This window comes from Xenopus laevis, chromosome 7S, assembly GCF_017654675.1.
Source record: "Xenopus laevis strain J_2021 chromosome 7S, Xenopus_laevis_v10.1, whole genome shotgun sequence".
Classification (NCBI taxonomy): domain Eukaryota; kingdom Metazoa; phylum Chordata; class Amphibia; order Anura; family Pipidae; genus Xenopus; species Xenopus laevis.
The window spans coordinates 89516063-89537066 of NC_054384.1; the positions used below are offsets into that span (position 1 = coordinate 89516063).

General features: G+C 37.0%; 1 protein-coding gene across 6 annotated transcripts in view; it reads right to left on the reverse strand.

Annotated features, from left to right (window-relative positions):
* Nucleotides 1–1466: 1466 nt before the first annotated feature.
* LOC108697710 (histone-lysine N-methyltransferase PRDM16-like) overlaps nucleotides 1467–21004 on the reverse strand; it is a 73076-nt gene continuing 53538 nt past the window's right edge. For 5 of the 6 annotated variants that reach the window (XM_041571508.1, XM_041571507.1, XM_041571505.1 and 2 more), the window contains 6 exons: nucleotides 19925–20002; nucleotides 14829–14998; nucleotides 12960–13134; nucleotides 6274–6510; nucleotides 5242–5416; nucleotides 1467–2515 (listed from right to left, as the gene is read on the reverse strand). In XM_041571508.1, coding sequence (XP_041427442.1) covers nucleotides 2381–2515; nucleotides 5242–5416; nucleotides 6274–6510; nucleotides 12960–13134; nucleotides 14829–14998; nucleotides 19925–20002 — 970 coding nt within the window. In that variant the 3' untranslated portion in view covers nucleotides 1467–2380. The remainder of the gene's footprint in view (nucleotides 2516–5241; nucleotides 5417–6273; nucleotides 6511–12959; nucleotides 13135–14828; nucleotides 14999–19924; nucleotides 20003–21004) is intronic. The other variant, XM_041571509.1, reaches the window with a different exon arrangement.

The following is a 21004-nucleotide window of genomic DNA, read 5'->3' on the forward strand; positions in this document are numbered from 1 at the left end:
TGAAAGCTATTTGCAACCTTGAGGAATGTCCTCTGAGAACTGTAGCTGGAAAATCATCAGAGTCAGCTGGTTATTTCCTGATTGCAGTATATTAAAGCTAGACAAGGTTTGGCATTTTGAAATAATTTATTTTTGACAATTAAAAATGTCAACTTCCAAACACTTTTAACTTGTACTGAAATTTTAGGTGCTTTTCTATAAATTGCAGGTTTGATGGACAGAAAAAACTGGAAAAAGAAGCAATATTGCAAAAAGAGGTGTCTTTTAAATAGGCGATGATATCTCTGCAATGGGCTGAAATGAAAGGGTTGTATTGCATCTTTTAAAAAGTATTTGTTCTCATAATTAGGGCTCTTACTGAAGAGCGGTTGAAGCTATGCTCCCCTGCGTTCTGTTTTTCAGCGTTCAGCCGCAGGGGAGCGCAGGAATAGATGCATTAGGTTTTTTTTCAATGGGGCTGTACTCACACAGGTGTGTGTAGGCGCTGAACACAGGAAAAATGCAGCATGTTGCGTCTCAACCTGCGTTCGGAGCCTACACGCGCCTGTGTGAGTACAGCCCCATTGAAAAAAACCTAATGCATCTATTCCTGTGCTCCCCTGCGGCTGAACGCAGAAAAACGTAACGCAGGGGAGTGTAGTTTCAACCGCTCATCAGTAAGAGCCCTTAAAATAATTGGCCATTTCTGTCGGATGCTCATTGCTGATATAAAAATTAGATCTTTGAACTGTTTGTCCATTTTTTTCTAATATGAACTCATTTTGCCACAGCAAAGGCATTGATGGCTCTAATCTTCAATAATAAAGCATCATGCAGAAATGGCAAACCCATTACTTTAATCAGATGGAAGAGCAACATTTCTGCAAGAAACTGATGTACGAGGTGGAACCGCTACTTTAGCTGCCAGACCAGCATGTCAAATATATGCCAAATATCCTGATATTGAATTCAGATATACTGCTATTCAATTTAAAAAAAATATACTTTGTCCATGATTTTGGGGCAGATTTATGAAGGGTCAAATTTCGAAGTAGAAAAAGCTTTGAAATTCGACCATCGAATTGGAATACTTCGACTTCGAACATCGGAGTGGAAGTTTTTTAACATTGAATTTGGCCATTTGCGGTCGAAGTAAAATCGATCGAACAATGAAATCCTTCGAATCTAACGATTCGAAGGATTTCATCCATCGATCGAAGGATTTTTCTTTGACTTCAAAAAACGTAGAAAAATGCTGTAGAAGGTCCCCCCATAGGCAAACATAGCACTTTGGCAGGTTTAATTTGGCAAAGTATTGAAATCAAAGTTTTTTTAAAGAGACAGTACTTCGATCATCGAATGGGCGAATATTCGAATGATTTTACTTCGAATCGAATTGGTCGAAGTATCCAAAAAATAACTTTGAATCTCAAATTTTTTACTTCGAAAATTCCCTCAAATTCACTTGGACCCTTGATAAATCTGCCCCTTTATGTTGATTATTACTGTGCTAGCTCATTAAATAAAAAAAAGACTTTGAACTATAAAAATATTGCAATTGTTGATTGCAGGCTGATGCGATTTGTAACCAGTTTATGTGCCCATGAGAATGAAATAGTTCATAATTTCAAAGGCAAAATAAATCCAGTTCTCACATGATAATAAGGGCACCCAGGAATAGCTGACTTCTGTATTTATCACAGTTGCCTTTTCCTTTGCCCGATAGTGTTTAACTGAAATTTGACCAAAATTTTCTTTCATAATTTATTTGGAAATATCACATTTATGTCTAATTTGTACTCTACATTTAGCAACCCTCTACTACAGTAACTTGTCAGGCACACAGGTGAACTTAGCCCAGTGCAGGTCTTATATTTAAACAGTAATCTATACTTTCGATGGAACAAATGACTTGGTATATAACTTGACAATATTGTAATCTATTTTATATAAATAATTTTTCAACAGCACCATAAACATTTTTGCATTTTTGCATGGAAATTAACGTTTTGAAGATTTAAAATGGTACTTTTTTCTAAAATATTTCTAGTGGTTCAACTTACTTCTACAGGCGTTTGCAGGATTGTGTTATTTATTAACTCAAAACCATGCTTTTATAGAGGCTTTCAGTGCTTCGCATCCATCTTTGAGTAAAGGCATGAACAGGAACCTGTGGTTTACACAACATTTTCTTTTGTGTATAATCAAGTGGTAGCTTTAAAGGACCAACAATACATGGAAAATACGACAACTGAAATTATACAGGGGACACATAATGTTTGCCCCCTAGAGACCAAGAGGACCACTTGATCTCTTCACTTTCCATTCTGCTTTCTCTTGTGTTGGATAGGTATGAAACTGTGGCATGTTTTAAAAACTTGGTTACATGTGACTTCTGTGTTCACAAATGGTTGATTGAATTGAAAGTCCCTGATTCTGGTGCAGCTCCAGCCATGTTCAACCAAGCGTCCAGGGAATTGTGGGAAGAAGTGTGAAGAGAAGTATTTTCAGAAAGGGATAACATCATTGCATAAGCCTGGAGGATGTTAATATAAACAGTTAGATATGAAATGCACAGACAAGTACCACCGCAAAATATTTGCACATAATATATTATTCGCACCGCACTGGAGTGAGTAGTATTGGTATTCATGTTTTCACTTGAAAAATGCGTGCTAAAGATTCGAAATGACCTGGAAATGTTTTCATAATTTTTTTTCTATTTAGTAAGATAGAAATAGAGATATTTCTCTTTTATACAAAAAAAAGACATTCTATCTCCATGTTAGTTTCTCATTTGTCCAGTGGGTAGTTGCTTGGAGCTGAACCCCAGAACACAATGAACCTTCCTTTGTCATTAATTCAGATAAGAATTTTACTATATACAAAAAATCTTTGAACTATTTCCCTCACTTTCTTTCTAAACCATTAACTTATGTGAACTGGCCCTCAACTCTTTCTGTGTTTAAATTTATGTAGGCATATGTTTTTGTATACATTTTACTCCTTATATAGAGACGCATGATTTGCAGGCTCTTGTAAAATAAAGAATAAAAAAAAAATGAAAAGGAAATTTCAATTTAAAAGTATTCAAGCTTCAAATCAACTTCATATTGCAGCAAGATTAATTAATTGCAGTTTTATTTCAAGTTCTTATGTGAACAAACATCCATGTATAGATGATAATGTCACAAATGAATTTGAATGTAAATAATTTCATAGAAGCAGTTCAGATATTGTATGATCAATATTATTTATATATACAAACATTTGGTTGTCATATAGGATAAAAAAAAAAGGAATTTGTAAAATAAGCAAATCAACAAAAAAAAGGTACCGGCAAATAGGGCATCTTTATAATATCTAGGGATGCAGCGAATCCAGGATTTGGTTCGGGATTCGGCCACCATTTGGCCTTTTTAAGCAGGATTTGGATTTGATTCCGGCCAACTGAACTGAATTCTAATTTGCATATGCAAATTAGGGGTGGAGGGAATTCTCATGACTTTTTGTCACAAAACAAAGTATACAATGTTTTCCCCTTCCCACCCCTATATGCAAATTAGGATTCAGATTCGGTTCTGTATTCGGCCGAATTTGTCGCAGAGGATTCAGGGGTTCGGCTGAATCCAAAATAGTGGATTCAGTGCATCCCTAAAATATCTACTTACAGCAGAGGTCAAAATGTCTACTACATGCCATTGATTACTTACCACTGACTTAAATTGAAAGATTTGCAGGTGCAATCATCATTCTGGGTGTCCTATGGCAAATCGCATTCAAGTTAATGGTAAGTAATCAGGTTTTGGTAGGTTTTGACTGTAGCTACAGGTAGTAGTCATGCAAAAGGTGCCTAACAAAGGCAATTTCCCATCATGGTCCATTTAACAAGAGTATAATGTAGCAAAAGACATATTCAATGGGACCATCTACCTTGGAAAAGAGAAGTGACTTCACCTACTTATAGACAAAAAATATCGGCCTGTGCCTGCCACAGCTTCCCCCAATCATAAAGTTTTATTAAATAAAAATAAGGGCAGACTTTCTATTGATTGTTGTAGAAAGATCAATGCCAATCAATTCTTAAGGATAAATAAAAGTTATGACATTGATGATCTAATCCATAACGAATCAGATAACGGATCAGGACTTTTGAATGAATGAACCTTCCTTTTAAGGGTGCTGACACTTCCCATTAAAGGGAGACTCAATCAGTATTATTTTATCAATGTTGATCATGTCAGAAAGAAAAAATTTCAACATTGCCCATAGTCAATTATGGAAATCAATAATTTTTGGAATTGTAAGAGATTGATTTCTAGCAAGGCTTAAAGCTTGACCACATTGATGAGATAATTTGATTTATTAAATTATAGTCCCTGTAAAGATTGAATAGATAGGAAATTCAGTTTGATTTGTAACAAATCTATCCTGTAGTGTCTCCTCATAAATATTAGTTCTGCTTTAATGATCTGTTACTATAACCAGTTAGCAGCCTGTTAGTATTTGTCACCTTAAGCAATGCATTCTGTATGTATCTTTTCCTGAAATAAACTTTTCTCATACTAGAGCAGACGTTAGTACATTAACCACATCAGCAGGCATGAAACAGTAACATGCAAATGAGCTGTACCGAAACAAAAGACAACACACATTAGCGTCAATCAAGTCTTATGTCCACATAACCAAACTCTGTTTCATTAGCATATGTTAAAGAAATTATACATAGGTAAAATAGATCTTAAGGAAGCAGGCGGCATAATAAAGTTACCATAATATATTGTATTTACTGTTCCAGGCACTGCATGAAAATTAGTATGTTTTGGTCCAAGCGCTGGACTTTAGTCATGTTCATTCAAGCTGACATATACACATAAGGGTTAGGTTTAGCATAAATAGAATGAATCAACTGTGCCTCAAAGATTGATTCAGATTTTTTTTTTTATCAGGGCTTAAAATAATAATATTTGTCTGTGCTTTCATTCTTTCCAGTATAGAGGGGGAACAAGAAGTGAGGTCGCTCAAGAAAACAGGGTACAGGCTTGTATTTCTCTTGTGGATGGTCAAGTAATTAAATCATCCTACAGTTCAGAATTCTTTTTTCCTTAGGTTTAAACATTGTACAAGAATATCTAGCTGTAAGTATGTGTAGGACATGGGTAAACATGAGAGTTACATTTACTCATTATACAAAATATTCCAGGGCTAGTTGATGCTTTTGGATGTCATGCTAAGTGATGTATGTTCGTATACTGTACATACCTGGTTTTTAGCCTGCCTGTACAGAGTTTCTTTTAATGTTTCAGAGTCTAAGGTGGAATTAAACACATCTTTAACTTCAAATGCTTCCTCTGCTGTTTTTCGAAGGTCCAGCCCCTTCCCAAAATTCGGAATCTGTTCCATATCTAACAAGCCGGCATCTTCCTCCTCAATACACCTGTACCAATGACCAGGGGGAGGGGTAGTTGGTGGACCTTTTATTAGCTTGTCTGTTTTTTTTATTTTAACTTAAACTAGCCGTTTGTGCAATTTTGCTATTTTGGTGCCAGCATGCAATGTGCCATGGGGTTTACTTGCACAAGTCACATGCACAAAAAAAGGACAGGAATGGAATTGACAGACACACACAGAGAAAATGTTGCCACAAATGGATATGTCCTTGTCAGCTAATGTTTAATGGTCCAGCATGTGGTTCAGTTTTTTGTACCTGTGTAACTGCCTGAAATGTTTTTACAAACCAAGGGATTGCTGCTATTTTAGAAACTAAATAACAGATAAATATATATATATATATATATATATATATATATATATATATATATATATGTAGCAGTGGGTTAAATGTTCATGCTGTGTTAGTTCAGGTGAAGCAGCACAAGAACTTTATACATTTATTAGAACATGGCAGGTAACACAGTCCTGCTTCACACTTGCTTTCAGCTTAGACAGGAAGAGGTAAAACAGGAACAGTAAATGAATCATAAGGCAATGGCAAAACAGCAGGAATGCCCTTAACCAAAATGGCCACAAAAGCTGGTTCCTACACTCCTTATAATTTGGTATGCCAATTGGTTTCCATGGATGTGCATTTTGTTCTGAATTACAAGGTTTTTTTGTTTTAAATTTTAATTGCGAGCAATGTCTACTGAAATAATTGAGGCCTCAGAGCTATGTGTGTACATTTCTAAAGCTACTGTTCCTAAATGCCCTCTGATATTGAGTTTAATGATGGTGAAACACATAAATGATTCATGAGCTTTCACGAATGGCACCAAGGACAGGTGATGGAATTACCTGCGGGCGTGATCATAGCTCATTGTGAGGGATGTGGGTTCTTCATCTTCCTCATCCTCTTCATATGTTTCTTGGTTTTCCATGGAAGGCGAGACAGTTTCATCTTGTGACTTCCCTGTCAAACTTCCATCTTCATAGTCTTCTTCTAAGTCATCATCTTCTTCCTCATCTACATCATCTGTTTTCTGGTTGACCAAGCTGAGGCATTTAGAACTGTCTACATCCTGGATTTCTGCCCTATAATATAATTAGTTATAAGTGAACATACATTGTCAGTGAATGAATAGGCACATCATCTATAAACTCTACAATTTCAAGTCAAGTCAAACAGAACAGTCGTAAGAAAAATAAAAGAGACACTGACAAAACCAGTCTCCAGAGCTTGAGCCCTAAACCGTTTTCTAAATAATGTTGTTATTCATTGGTTCTTTATTAAGTGGTACCATACTTTAAACTCCTATGAAAAAATAATAATCAGACGATGAAGTGTTATGCTAAAAGCAGGAATTTTTGGTTGCACACTAGGTTTACCCTATTATCAACATTGGTACTGAATAATTGGTGGTGTTTAAAATGGCAGGATGCCTTTCTAGCAAGAAATGGCATATTCAATTATATATGGTTAAACAATCATTTATAACTGTTCCAATAAGAGCTGCAACAGTCATTTTGGGTTCATAACACGGGCGCTGAGCCAATGAGGGGAGTTGACCCCTCTTGGATCCCTCCGTCGATGTTGTCGACCCCCTCCAGCGGATAAAGGTGAGTGCACAGGGGAAGGGACAGCAGAGGGTCCAGGATCACCCCTGTGCCATAATAGATGTTTTTTTACACCACAAGGCTAAATTGACATTTAAGCTGTTGTACATTTTGCTTGCCGTCTTCATTTTTTGAAACAGTTACAAAACATATTTGTTTACAACTTTACATGTATACTTCCTATGTAATTTGAAAAGATTTACTACACATTATCTACAGTCATACTGATGTGAGTTGGGCATTAGTGATGCCAGGCACAAATTTGCGGTCAATACATTTGTGAAAAAATTCACAGGTGAAAAATCTGGCATGTCAAAAAAATTTGGATGCGCATCAGAATAGTCGCGCACATAAACGTTATTCGGACACCCATTGACTTCAATGCATTTGGCCAAAATAGGCGCGCGTATAACAATTGTCGCTGGTGTTGAAATTGATGCACATCAAAATCATTTTGACGCCCATTGATGCCGCGTTTTGCAAATTATTCACAAATTTTCCGGTAAAATTAAATGGGACAAATTCGCCCATCAATATTGGGCATACTAAGATGGATCAGTTCCATAAGAATAAGGCGAACAATTTGCTATTTCCAATTGCATTGGTATCTGCTCCTGCATATATATTTATAATACAAAACATGTAAGAATACTTAAGCTGCAACAGATCTAGATATTACTAAGGAGAAAAACACAAAAATGCATGTATGCATCAGTTATATTGTTCTTCAACCTAATGCTTAATAAACGTTACAGTCCAAATGAGATTTTACGATAGGAACCCATTTCCCTGAAATGTCTTTGGCTCATGTCACTTAATCTAAACATGTAAGTGGCATGTTTGTGTTAGACTGTTTCTCTTAGTTGTTCTTTTTGATAAATACCCACATTTGATTCTCTCTCTGGAATCACTATGCCAGTCTGCTATGTATTCCCTTTGTCTATCTTTATCCCACAGCAGGAAAGGCTGAGTGATCTCCAGTTTCCTTCAGGAAATGCCAGATGAAGTTTATTTCTTAAGTATGCAACCTAATGCCTTCACACCTTCTTCCCCAAGACACAAACCCCATAAACTTGTGATTAATGAGACAAAAAAAAAAAACAAGAACAAACATATTGTGAAATTCAAAGTCATTTTAGATAACACTGCATGAACATGGATTTATGGCTCAGTTGAGAAACAGTGCTCTGTGCTGTGTGTCTCTTGCTGGTAACCTTGATCGAGTGATAGTCTTATAGGGAAAGATTTTTGTATGAAGATGGTTGCACTAGGGACTAAAGAAAATTTTAACTGAATGATTAAAAAAATGATAAAAAAAAACAAGCATTCCTTTTTATACAAGTATATATACTGGATATAATTAAATATACTTTTAAAAAGTTTTCCAGAAAAACCTATAGGAATATATGTCATTTGAGCTATTTATGGCCTACCTAATTTTAAGTACTAAAAAAATCTGAAAATACACAGAGAGCTATAAAAAGACAAATAACACTATTATTGGCTGAAGGTGCTTTTATTTATTCCTTTTTGACATTTTGATTAATTTAAAGCCCCCCGGCCCGTAAACGGTTAAAACAACCCATCTGTTGTGCAGTATAAACAATGCATGCTGCAAAAATTGGTTGGCGATTACATGGCTCATGCTGTCAGCATCTCCGAATGTCATTTATCACCCTCCCAGACAGACAGAAAACAAACGTCATTATGATAGCCTCTATTTGGAGCTGCCCTGGCGACATTTGCAGTATGTGTGGGAATTTGAAAATGCACTACATCTCGTTTGTTTTCTTAGCTCACTAATGAGATTCAGTGGGGAATAACCTGCGGCATGTGCCCCAGCTGCTTTCATTAAAAAACCTTTGTTCATTAGTTGCCCTTGTGAATTATTTTACCATTATGCAGTCATTTTTTTAAATATTGAAACTTAATTTTCTCTTAGGCAGGCAGGTGAGGAAAGTCATTTAGGCTACACATTGGTGCTCTGTTTAATAACGCAAGAACTTTAAGGGCCTTATTTATCAAAATCTGAATTTTTCTGATTATTTTAATTAAAAAAGTCCGACCAAACTAGAATTCATAATTATACCTTATGTATTATTAAAAAAGCATGATTTAATCGGATCGGGGAAAATCCGAATCGTGCGTTTTTTTTTTATATTTTTCCCGAATTGCTTGATTATTCCAGGCTTTTTCCCAAAAATGTTCAGATTTTTGCTGAAAAGTTCATAATAGTTGGATTTTCGGGCTAATTCCAGATTCCAAATAAGGATAGGGACCTCTCCCATTGACTTATATACAACCCTGGTAGGTCTGAGATGCCGGATTTTCAGATTCAGACTTTTTCCATGCTTGAGATATAATAAATCTCAAAATATTTGAGGATTTTTCTTTCACTGAAAATTCTGATTTTATAGTAAAAAAAAAATGTGAATTTAAAAAAATACACATACACTATATATGCTTTCCTCAGTTCACATGGAAGTAAAAATCAAACAAAATAGAAATACATTAAATTAGTTAAAAAAAAATAGACAATAGACATTTAAAAAAAAAATTGCATTAGAAAAAGTGAAAAAAAAGAAAAGAATTGCTTATTCTATCCCCTTAGGGCCTGGGGAATTATATTCTGAACAAACAGTTTGCAAATAAGATGAAAGACTCCCACACCTTTACATTTTTGCATAAAAAACTGTTTCTTAGTACGCCTAGCTGGCACAGCATGATATAGAAACTAAACTAGATACTGCCATGATTGAATTTTGAAAAAGGGCCCACTTGTCTTATTAGAATGATTAATGCTAGGCACTTCTTTTAATATACCAGCCACTTAATTTCTGAATAATGATTGTCCAGCTCTGGTCACAATGTCGCTTCACACTCAGTAAATCTCTGACAAGGAGTGAATGCTGCATGTGGGTTGGTAGAGAATTATTTGTCCCTTTTTTTTGGGTGGCTCGGAGAGGAAAAGTATCTTTGTATCAAACTCTAAGCACATTGCCACATTTTCTTGCACCGCGAGATGAGATCAAAGATATTATATTTTTTAAGTGAATATTTGGGTTTTACTATAAAAAAAGTTTGTGTCCAGCAAACCTTGGTATACGATATTCCAAATGTTTTTTTTTTTAATGGATTGGTCTGGGTACATAGAATTCTCTGTTTTAAGTATATCGCTAAACAGATTATGAGCTAATGTAGGAGCTGCCTTGCTTTTGTTTTCATGGCTGTCCCAGTTTGGCTGGTCACATGTACATTGGTATTTGGCCTTGTTCTCTTGGCCACCAAGCTTACCCTCTGATTTCTTCTTGTAAGGTTGAAATGATCAAATTACGTGAACTAACAAGTAAAGAGTTCTTTAAAAATATAACTGTTGTACTTAGGGCATGTAAAGGTAAAAGAATAAAATCCCATTTTTACTTTCTTTAATGAAAAAGAAACCTATCTCCAATATACTTTAATTAACAAATGTGTACTGTTTTTATAAGAAACCTGACTGTATGCAGTGAAATTCTCCCTTCATTTACTGCTGTGGATAGGAATTGTCAGACGGTCCCTAACTTCTGAGCAGGGAAACAATCATACTTATGAACAGCAGGGGGAGCCCACGCCTTACTTACCAGCCATGCAGAACTCAAGCAGCTTTGTTTATGACGATCCCTAAGCAGCCCAGACCACACTGAGCATGTGCACAGTCTTAGTCTTGCAAAGATGTTTAACAAAGTTACAAGATGGTGACCCCCTGTAGCCAACTTTGAAAGCATAAATTATTTGTTTGTTTAGGCTTGCGGTGCAGTAAATTCATGTTTATATTTAGTATACAAAATACAGCATTTCTAGCCTTATTCTATTTTAGACTTTACATGCCCTTTAAGTTACTGTGGCCAATATTCTCAAGCATCTGTAGAGTTGACAGTTAGTACAGCAATATAGTCTATCAGCATTTGTAGTACCCATAATGGATATTATATGTATTTATTGGTAAATTTTATTTCTGGAGCACGTGTTCAGTGTAATCTGGGTGTAATGTAAGAAAAGTCACAAAGCTAGGTCAGGAAACCAAATACAATCAATCCGCCATCAGTATATACTCGTCAGGTGCAAACATCTGATTGGCTGTCATGTATTATCTGCTGCAGACTTTGTGACTTTTAATAAATTAGCCCATATGTTCTTTATTCTAGATTCCTAAACCTAAAATACAATACATTTTCAATGTCAATCATCAAATCAATCATCGTGTTAATGATGTACTATTCTAACATGCTCCCCTCTGCTCTCTTCTCCGTTTAAAGCCATTGTATTTAAGTTGTCTAAACTATACACTGGGCAGATCATTTTATCTCTAGAACACACCTCTTGTAGACTCTACGTTTTTTGTGATTGAAATATTAAGCACTGGGTATATTATATATATTTTTTTATATTTTTGCACAGTTGGGATTGGCTGCAGATTCTGCCTTGATCAAGACTTTCTTGAAAGACTTTCTCTGTCTGTTTGGGCTCAACATCTTTTTCCACGGCTCTCCTACAGCCAAGCATGGGCCTGATGTTACTCTTGTAGACTCTACTTTTTTGTGATTGAAATATTAATCACTGGGTATATTATATTTTTTTTTTTATATATTTTTGCACAGTTGTGATTGACTGCAGATTCTGCCTTGATCAAGACTTTCTTGAAAGACTTTCTCTGTCTGTTTGGGCTCAGCATCTTTGAGCCCAATATGGTAATCCAGTTACAAGAAACCAGCTAGAGCCAAACATGGGCCTGATGTTACTCTTTCAGACGCTACTTTTTATGCACTGGTCTTGTAGACTCGCTACTTTTTATGTTATTGAAATATTAAGCACTGGATATATTATATTTTTTTCATATTTCTGCACAGTTGTGATTGGCTGCAGATTCTGCCTTGATCAAGACTTTCTCTGTTGCCTGTTTGGGCTCAACATCTTTTTCCACAGCTCTCCTACTATATGGTAATCCAGTTACAAGAAACTAGAGCTAGAGCCAAGCATGGGCCTGATGTTACTGGAGATGTGGCAAGCTGAACATGAATTAACAGGCCCCTAAGTTTTCTTATATTCTATACCGAGTGTTGCCATAAACCATGACTATCATAGGTTTCAGAAATGTCAGCGGCTGTCCAAACACACCTGCCATTGATTAATTCTGTGCGTTCCATTGGGATTCATGGGTGCAATGGCACTTTTTTCAGTTTACGTTCTCCACGCAGGTTTGGGTTCTCTGACTTCATATAGCCTTCTAATCTGGAATTCATCATCTCATTTTTCAAGGGAAGTGTTTTCAGCAGAACGTACTGAATGTTCTCCAGTGACCCATACATCTCAACTAATTTTATAAACAAAATATTTTCATGGCTTGAATTTCTAACAATCCATTACCTAACATCTTCTCTCATCATTCCATGACACAGCTCCAGATTGGCTTCTCCGTGTTAACCTTTCTGCAAAGGTGACGCTGTTTGACGGATGACACATAGCCATCTGTTACGCATTTCACCGCTGCCAGTGACACCTTCTAATTGCATTAATTAGAAATCATTAAAATGAGGTTATATAATGGGAAAGAGGATTAAAAAAAAAGGAATAATCCCCTGATCTTTAAATGGAAAACACCATATCATTTTCTTTGTTTATTTTTTTTCAAGGACTGGCTTAGTTACATGGTTTGATTTATGTTTTGTACATAGTGGTCTATTTTCCGGAAAAGGCACCCGGCGTTGGCAGCCCATTTTCATTTAACTTATCACCAATGAACATTAAGTTTTGTTTTATGGCACGCACATTGTCTCCCATTACTTATAAAAATTCCTTCAGTGCCTTTGAATCATCAAGGAAATGAATCAGCACAGAATTGAATTTGTTATCCGATGCAACACGCGTTGTAATTTTTTATTTGTAGTTACCTTTTTTCTGCCAGACTCGCCGTTTGGTTCAGCTCACTATTTGCAATAAAGTTTCGGATTTCTGAGAAATAGGAATCTTCTTTCTCGTCTAAAAGTGCATGGTTTTCGGATTCGGAGTTGGGGGAGGAGACGTTGGTCCCATGGTGGTTTGTAATGACTCCGGAGTGCTGACTCACTAGACAGGAAATAGGGAACGAGAGAAAGTTAAGGGGAATCAAATTTCACTAAGGTCCTTCTTTGGGGAACTAAAAATATCAGTCCATTAAACCATTTTTAAGCATTTATTAGGTACAGTGCAAGAACTATTTAAATAGATTTTGTCATCAAGTTGTAATCAAGTCCCAGCAAAGAATTTGGTGCTTGAAGTCCCGAAGAGTCGGTGACTTTTGTGGGTTGCCATCACCACTCATATATTGTATGTCTGTCTTGCCCATTCAGATGTCTCTCTGCACTATGATAGTTAAACTGGGAATATAGATATTCTTATATGGAGAAGGCTCAGTTTTTTTTAGTTTTTCTAAATAAATGCAGTTCACTTATGCATATTATCTTGGGACATCCTTCAGCAAAAAAAATCTACCCCGGAATTTAAAATAACTTTTTTATTTCTGCTAGTAAAAACGAAATGCTTTCAAATTATGCTACATACTAAATACGGCTAATTTATAATATAGGAGGCTAGGTGAACAGTACAAAAGAACGGGCAAAAAGCATTATGTTTTTTTTCCACTTGATCCAGCCACTGATGGGCACAAATTGCATGGGTGTCCCCTTGCATACCCATTCCTTGTGTGTCTGGAAAGGCAAGGTGCAGCCAAAGCAGGGGAGTAACTACATAGCAAGCAGACCCTTTGACATTAGGGGGCAAATTTATCAAGGGTCGAAGTGAATTTGAGGGAATTTTCGAAGTAAAAAAATTCTAAATTCAAAGTAAGTTTTTGGATACTTCGACCATCGAATAGGATACTACGACTTCGAATTTACTTAGACTTCGATTCAAAGTAAAAATCGTTTGAATATTTGACCTTTCGATAATCGAAGTACTGTCTATTTAAAAAAACTTTGACTTCAATACTTCGCCAAATTAAACCTTAGGGTCAGATTTACTACGGTTCGAGTGAATTTTCAAAGTTAAAAAAGTTCAAATTTTAAAGTAATTTTTTGGATACTTCATCCATCGAATAGGCTACTACGACTTCGAATTCGATTTGAAGTAAAATCGTTCGAATATTCAACCATTCGATAATCGATGTACTGTCTCTTTAAAAAAACTTCGACCTCAATACTTCGCCAAATTAAACCTGCCGAAGTGCTATGTTAGCCTATAGGGACCTTCTACAACCATTTTCGAAGTCTTTACAAATCGAATAAAAATCCTTTGATCGATCGCTGAAATCCTTCGAATCGTTCGATTTTTATTTGATCGCAGGATTGCCAAATTTGCTGAAAAAACTTCCAATTCGATTTTCGAATTTGAAGTTTTTTAATGCGATGGTCGAATTTCAAAGTTTTCTGTACTTCGAAATTCGACCCTTGATAAATCTGCCCCCAGGGGAACCAGGTCTCCTTACTTTGTTTGGGAGCCCGTGGTTGACCCTTGATGGATGGCAAATTATGGATCGTGGAGTTTTTTTTGCGTTGTGGGTGACTAGTTGGGGGAAGGATGCAGAAAAGAAAAATGTATCACTTTTGCCAAAATTCTGGGTCTGTTTTTATTGTATTTTATATGCCTCATTTATACAAGGTTTGACTGTTACTGAATAAAATGTATGGACTAGTGTGCGGTTGATGATTCTTGTGTGGTTAATAGAATTCAAATCTGATTACAATGATTTTATTTGTTCTAAAACAAACTATTTAATATCTTACCTGGAACATTTTCATGTTCATGTTTCTTGAGGTGTCTGTCCAGGTTTGTCTGTTGCCCGAAACATCTATTACATAAGTGGCATTTAAATGGTTTTTCCTTGTTGTGAATGTTCCGAACATGCCGCTGAAGGTTGGAGGAGATACTAAATGACCGGTCACAATATTTACATCTGGAAAGAAGAAGCATCACAAAAGATGTAACACACCACAGTGACACTGTAGAGACATCAAACAACTTTTTTTTTTATTACAAAATATTTACCTTTTACATTTGCCATTCTTTTTTTTACAATGCTTTTTTTACATTGTTCTTTCAGCATAAATAATTTTACACAGCATGATAAACAGGCCGTTATGGGTGTAATGCAGTGCTGTAACCCATAGCAACCAAATTGTGATGTTAGTACATACCCCCATCTGTCCCTTAGTCCAATTTTTTAAGAATTTTGAATTCAGTCAATGGTAAGCAGATCTATGATAAAATATAGTCTTCCGTTATCCGGAAATCTGTTATCTCGAAAGCTCTGAATTACGGAAAGGCTGTCTCCCATAGACTCAATTTTAACCAAATAATCTAAATTTTAGTACCTTGTACTTAATGCAAGCTAAGTACTTATATCTTAGCTTGCATTAAGTACAAGGTACTAAAATTTAGATTATTTGGTTAAAATTGATCCTTATTGGAAGAAAAAACAGCCTATTGGGTTTATTTAGGGGCAGATTTACTAAGGTTCGAGTGTATTTTCGAAGTTTAAAAAGTTTGAATATTCGGCCATTCGATAACCGAAGTACTGTCTCTTTAAAAAAACTTCGACTTCAATACTTCATCAAATTAACCTGCTGAAGTGCTATGTTAGCCTATGGGGACCTTCTAGACCATTTTTCTAAGTCTTTACACATCGATGTAAAATCGAACGATTTTTCTTCGATCGTACGATGGACAAATTCGGTGAAAAATACTCCGACTTCGATATTCGAAGTCAAAGTATTTCAATTCGAGGGTCGAATTTCTAAGTATTTATTACTTCGAAATTCGACCCTTGATAAATCTGCCCATTAATGTCTAAAGGATTTTATAGTAGACTTAAGGTATAAAGATCCAAATTACAGAAAGATCAGTTATCTGGAAAGCCCCAGGTCCCGATCATTCTGGTTAACAGGTCCCATACCTGTATATATAGTTCTTGTGCTATGATAATTCTGGTTCCTTATTGTGTGACAGGAGACCATATATGATTCAGATTTTGCCGAGCTTTTATTAGTAGAAATAGGCAATTTATTTCATATATTATCTGTTAGCTTGTATTTTTCAAAAGAAGAATAAATTTAGAATGAATTATTTTAAGGCCAATTTTTTGTACTGTTGAAGGCATTCCATCCAAATTCTAATTGTAATTTAATGTTTTTAAAATTAGATTTAATGTGAAATAGAACAAGTTGGATCTGAGGATATTCGGAGCCATTAGACAGCAGTATGGGACCTGTTATCCAGAATGCTCGGGACCTGATGTTTTCCGTATAATGGATCTTTCTGTAATTTGGATCTTCATACCTTGAGCCTACTAGAAAATAAGTTAAACATTAAATAAACCCATTAGGCTGGTTTTGCTTCCAATAAGGAATAATTATATCTTAGTTAGGATCAAGTACAATTTAACGTTTTATTATTACAGAGAAAAAGGAAATCATTTTTTAAAATGTGCATTAATTTATTATAATGGAGTCTACGGGAGACGGCCTTTCTGAACTTTCTGGATAACGGGTTTCCGGATAACGGATCCCATACCTGTAGTATGGAGTACCAGGTGCCTTCATTTAGCTGTTTATACTAATTAAAAATATATTTTCTGCATAGAGACCTGACATGATGCCTCTTGCTCTCTCCTTCTCTGTCCCATTCACTTTTGCCCTCCCTCTTTATATGAGTGTACCTCACTTTAAAAATCTCTAAGGGGCAAATTCACTAAGCGCCAAAGCGCCGAACGCTAGCGTTACTTCGCTAGCGTTTGGCATTTTCATTACTGCGCAAATTCACTAACGAACGCTGGCGTAGATTCGCTAGTGTTACTTCGCACCCTTACGCCTGGCGAATTTTCGCTACGGACGTAACTACGCCAATTCACTAACGCGCACAGTGTACTGAACGCTACCTTTTACGCTAGACTTCCTTCGCCACCTCAGACCAGGCGAAGCGCAATAGAGTAGATAGGGATTGCTTCAAAAAAAGTCAATTTTTTTTCTAAGTCCCAAAAAACGCTGGCGTGTTTTCTACATTATGGGTAATAGGCTGAAAAAGATCGAAAATCTTTTTGGGGCTCCCCTCCTTCCCCCCTACATTTCCTGACTCATGGCAACTTAACTATACAGTGGGCACATGTGTAGGGCAAAATAAAATTTCTATTTGATGTTTTGAAGGTTTCCCAGGCATTTGTAGTGATTCTATGTATTCCTCCGTTGCGCCGTATGCAAATTAACCATCGCTAGCGTAACTTCGATTCACTTAGCGAATCAACGCTAGCGCAACTTCGCAACCTTACGCTACCCCTGAGCGCAACTTCGGATTTTAGTGAATTTGCGAAGCGCTGGCGAAACTACGCCTTGCGAAGTGTGGCGAAATGCGGTGAAGTTACGCCTGGCGCAACTACGAATCTTAGTGAATTTGCCCCTAAAACTTTCAACAGATTATTTTCCATCCAATAGCTCATCCAAAACACCACCACCAACAAAAAAAACAACTGCACCCAGACAGTATGCATTTTCATTCTCACCCCATCACTGGTCTGACCTGCATTTCACCAGACAGAACAGACTTTCACAAAACAAAACTTTTAAAAAACAATTAAGCTGACATTCACAGTTGTCAGAGAGCAAAAGAAATCAATGATAATTAAATTGTTCTATAAACATACCATGGGTTCCCCGGGGTGCTATTACAATGCTACAGTCTCTAGAAGTCAATCTTATACTGCGCCATTACACAAAACACACACATTAGGTCCCAGAGAGAGAAGACCAGCCAAATAAATCACATCATTTCTAGATGTGCACACTTTCCTTTTTTGGGCAGCCGTTGAACAGAACCAGATAAAGAGTGAACCTAAACGTATGAACGCATAACTTCTAGGATGCATTGCCAATATTTCAGCTGTAGAATGATTCGTATCAACTGTCTGCAAAGCATTATGATGATCGTCTCATATTTCATTCCGTTCTCTTATCTGAAGTGTCCGATTAAATTAGGAAGTCAGCTCATTTTAACTTGGGCTTACAGGATAACATTAATGAGTTACTATTTATTGCATCTTGGATGAAAAGATAATGTTCTCTAAATATATCATGCTTTTTATTGAAATGAGGCAGAAGTCTGTATCCATGAATTGTCTGCTGTGAAAGGAGGACCAAGAAGTAGTTGGAAACACTTAAGGCTTAAAACTTTCATGCATGTTACTTCAATATATTAATGTCTAATTGCCCAATTTTCTGTACATTTCACCTTTATTCACTGGGGCTTTTCGTTTCTAGTTTTTATTGAACTTCCCCTTCATTTTGCTGTGTTGTTACACTTTAATGACTCCATTGTGCCATAATCATGGGTGATTCCTATCAATTGTTATCAGAAGGGATCCCTGATGTTTCCTGTGTTTTTTTCCCCTGAAACAGTTCCTTAATACAGTCACAGAGGAAAAAAGCTGCAGAAAATCACCATATGTGGCACGACCCTTAGTCCAGCCCTAGATTTTCATGCAATATAAAGTATTCCAAAGCGACTTCAAGAAACCTAAAATCTTATCTCCACACCCTAATTATAAAGCATGGGGGGAACATTACCTTAGAAATAATAAAGGCATGGGAATTCTACACTGGGTGCAAGCGATATTCACACTAATGGCTGAAAATTTTCATCTAAGGTAGCGTGGGTTTCTTCCTGGTATTCTGGCTTTTGCATTCACCCCAAAAACAGTTTTCAAGCTCTTGACCTTAGTTTGTGTGTGAATGTGATAGGGACCTTCGACTGTGGGTAGTGATGGGCAAATTTCGGGCATTCGCTGAAAAATATGTGAATTTCCCGAGAAATTTGTGAAACGGTGAAAAATTCAGTTTTTTTTGGACGCCGGCATCAGTTTTTGGCGAAATTGCGCTGGCGTCCTTTTATTTACATTGGTGAATTTTCGCAGCACAATAGCTCTCCATCTGCTATAAACTCATTAACAGCCATTAAAGGATAAGGAAAGTTAAACTAAAGAAGCTAGAAATGTTGTACATTATGTTTTATGCTTCTGCAGTGGCGGAACTACCGGGGGAGCAGGGCGTGCAATTGGGCCAGGGCCCCTACCCCCTCTGGGCCCCGGCAGCTTGCGCACTGACGATTTCCGGCCGCAACGGCCGATTTCGTGTAAAACAATCAGATACGGACGGGTGCGGGGGCCCGGCGGCACGTCCCGCACCAGGGCCCGCCCCACTCCAGTTACGTTACTGTGCTTCTGTACCAGCCCCAAGCAACCACAGTAATTGATACTGATAATTACTACATGGCAGCACAGAAACCAGTGCAATCAGCATCAGAATTTAATAATCAGCCCTGTAGCATCAGCTTATATTACAGACAAACCTCATTTTCTGCTTGATAATTAGCGACGACCCCTAAGCTTAGCTTCTCAACAGCTGCTCAGAGCCCACTGAGCATGTGAGAGTCACAGACACTTTCCAAGATGGTGACCCCTGTGAAAAAGTCCTGAATGATTGCTGCTATTGAGATGCTGAAACTTTAGGCTGGTGCAATAAGTGAAGTATATAAAACATGGTATTTTTAGCCCATTTTTAGGGTTTAGTTCTCCTTTAAAAGCCAATGTAGCTGATGGGCCGGCATCCATTTTTTTTACACCATTGAATTTTCACGGCAGTTTCACCGGGGCAAATTGAGGGAGTTCGCCGCGTATTCACGCCTGGTGAAGACATTCGCCCATCACTAACTGTGGGCAAGAAATGATGTGAATGATGCACAATCTCTGTAAAATGCTGCATGAATGTGTTGGCGCTTTATAAATAAACGTTAAAACGAATAAGTCAGTAGAGGCCTATTCGTGTTTTCTGTTTACCTGTATGGTTGCTCTCCTGTGTGGGTCCTGAGATGTCTTGTTAGATTGGCTGATCGAGGAAAGATTTTGCCACAGTACCTAATCATAAGAAATGATAAGATTAATTAAAGGCATTTTTTAAAAAAAAATCTCTTAAAGCCAAATTTTTTATCAAAGAGATGGACATGAATCCCTTTGCGACTAAAGATACATATAAGATATGTTGTGCATACCTCCTAAGTTCAGATTCACTGGGTATCATATGTCAGTCTTCTGGAATTCCACATATTACAATCATGAATCTTTGACCTAACAGATATTCCTTATGAGGAAATGCTTGTGCCAAGTTCCTGGCTTTAATCTGGAGCTTTGGTTCTAGCTATAACCTAAGCCCTCTCTGCCCAACAGAGGAAACTTTTATTATGATTTACGTTGCCCCTGCTCCATTCAGTGCTGAAATCCAAGGCCGATTATCAATCCTGAGCACTGATTGAGAAAGGAAAATAATACGTAACCCCTGCCTGACATTGATCAGCCCTTAATGTATTTCACATACACAGTGACACAAACGGCTCTCCATCTGCCATAAACTCATTAACAGCCATTAAAGGACAAGGAAAGTTTAACTAAAGAAGCTAGAAATGCTGTACATTATGTTTTATGCTTCTGTACCAGCCCAAGGCAACCACAGCCCTTTAGCAGTAAAGATCTGTGTCTCCAAAGATGCCCCAGTAGCTCCCCATCTTCTTTTCTACTGATTCACTGCACATGCTCTGTGCTGCTGTCACTTACTGAGCTTAGGGACCTACTCACAATATACAGTACACATAGAATAGAAATGTCACAATATAAGGCTGTAGTAATTAATAAATATGATTACCACATGGCAGCACAGAAACCAGTGCAACTAGCATCAGAATTTAATAATCAGCCCTGTAGCATCAGTTTATATTACAGACAACCTCATTTTCTGCTGGATAATTAGTGACGAGCCCTAAGCTTAGCTTCTCAACAGCTGCTCAGAGCCCACTGAGCATGTGAGTGTCACAGACACTTTCCAAGATGGTGACCCCCTGTGACAAGTTTGAAGTCCTGGATCAT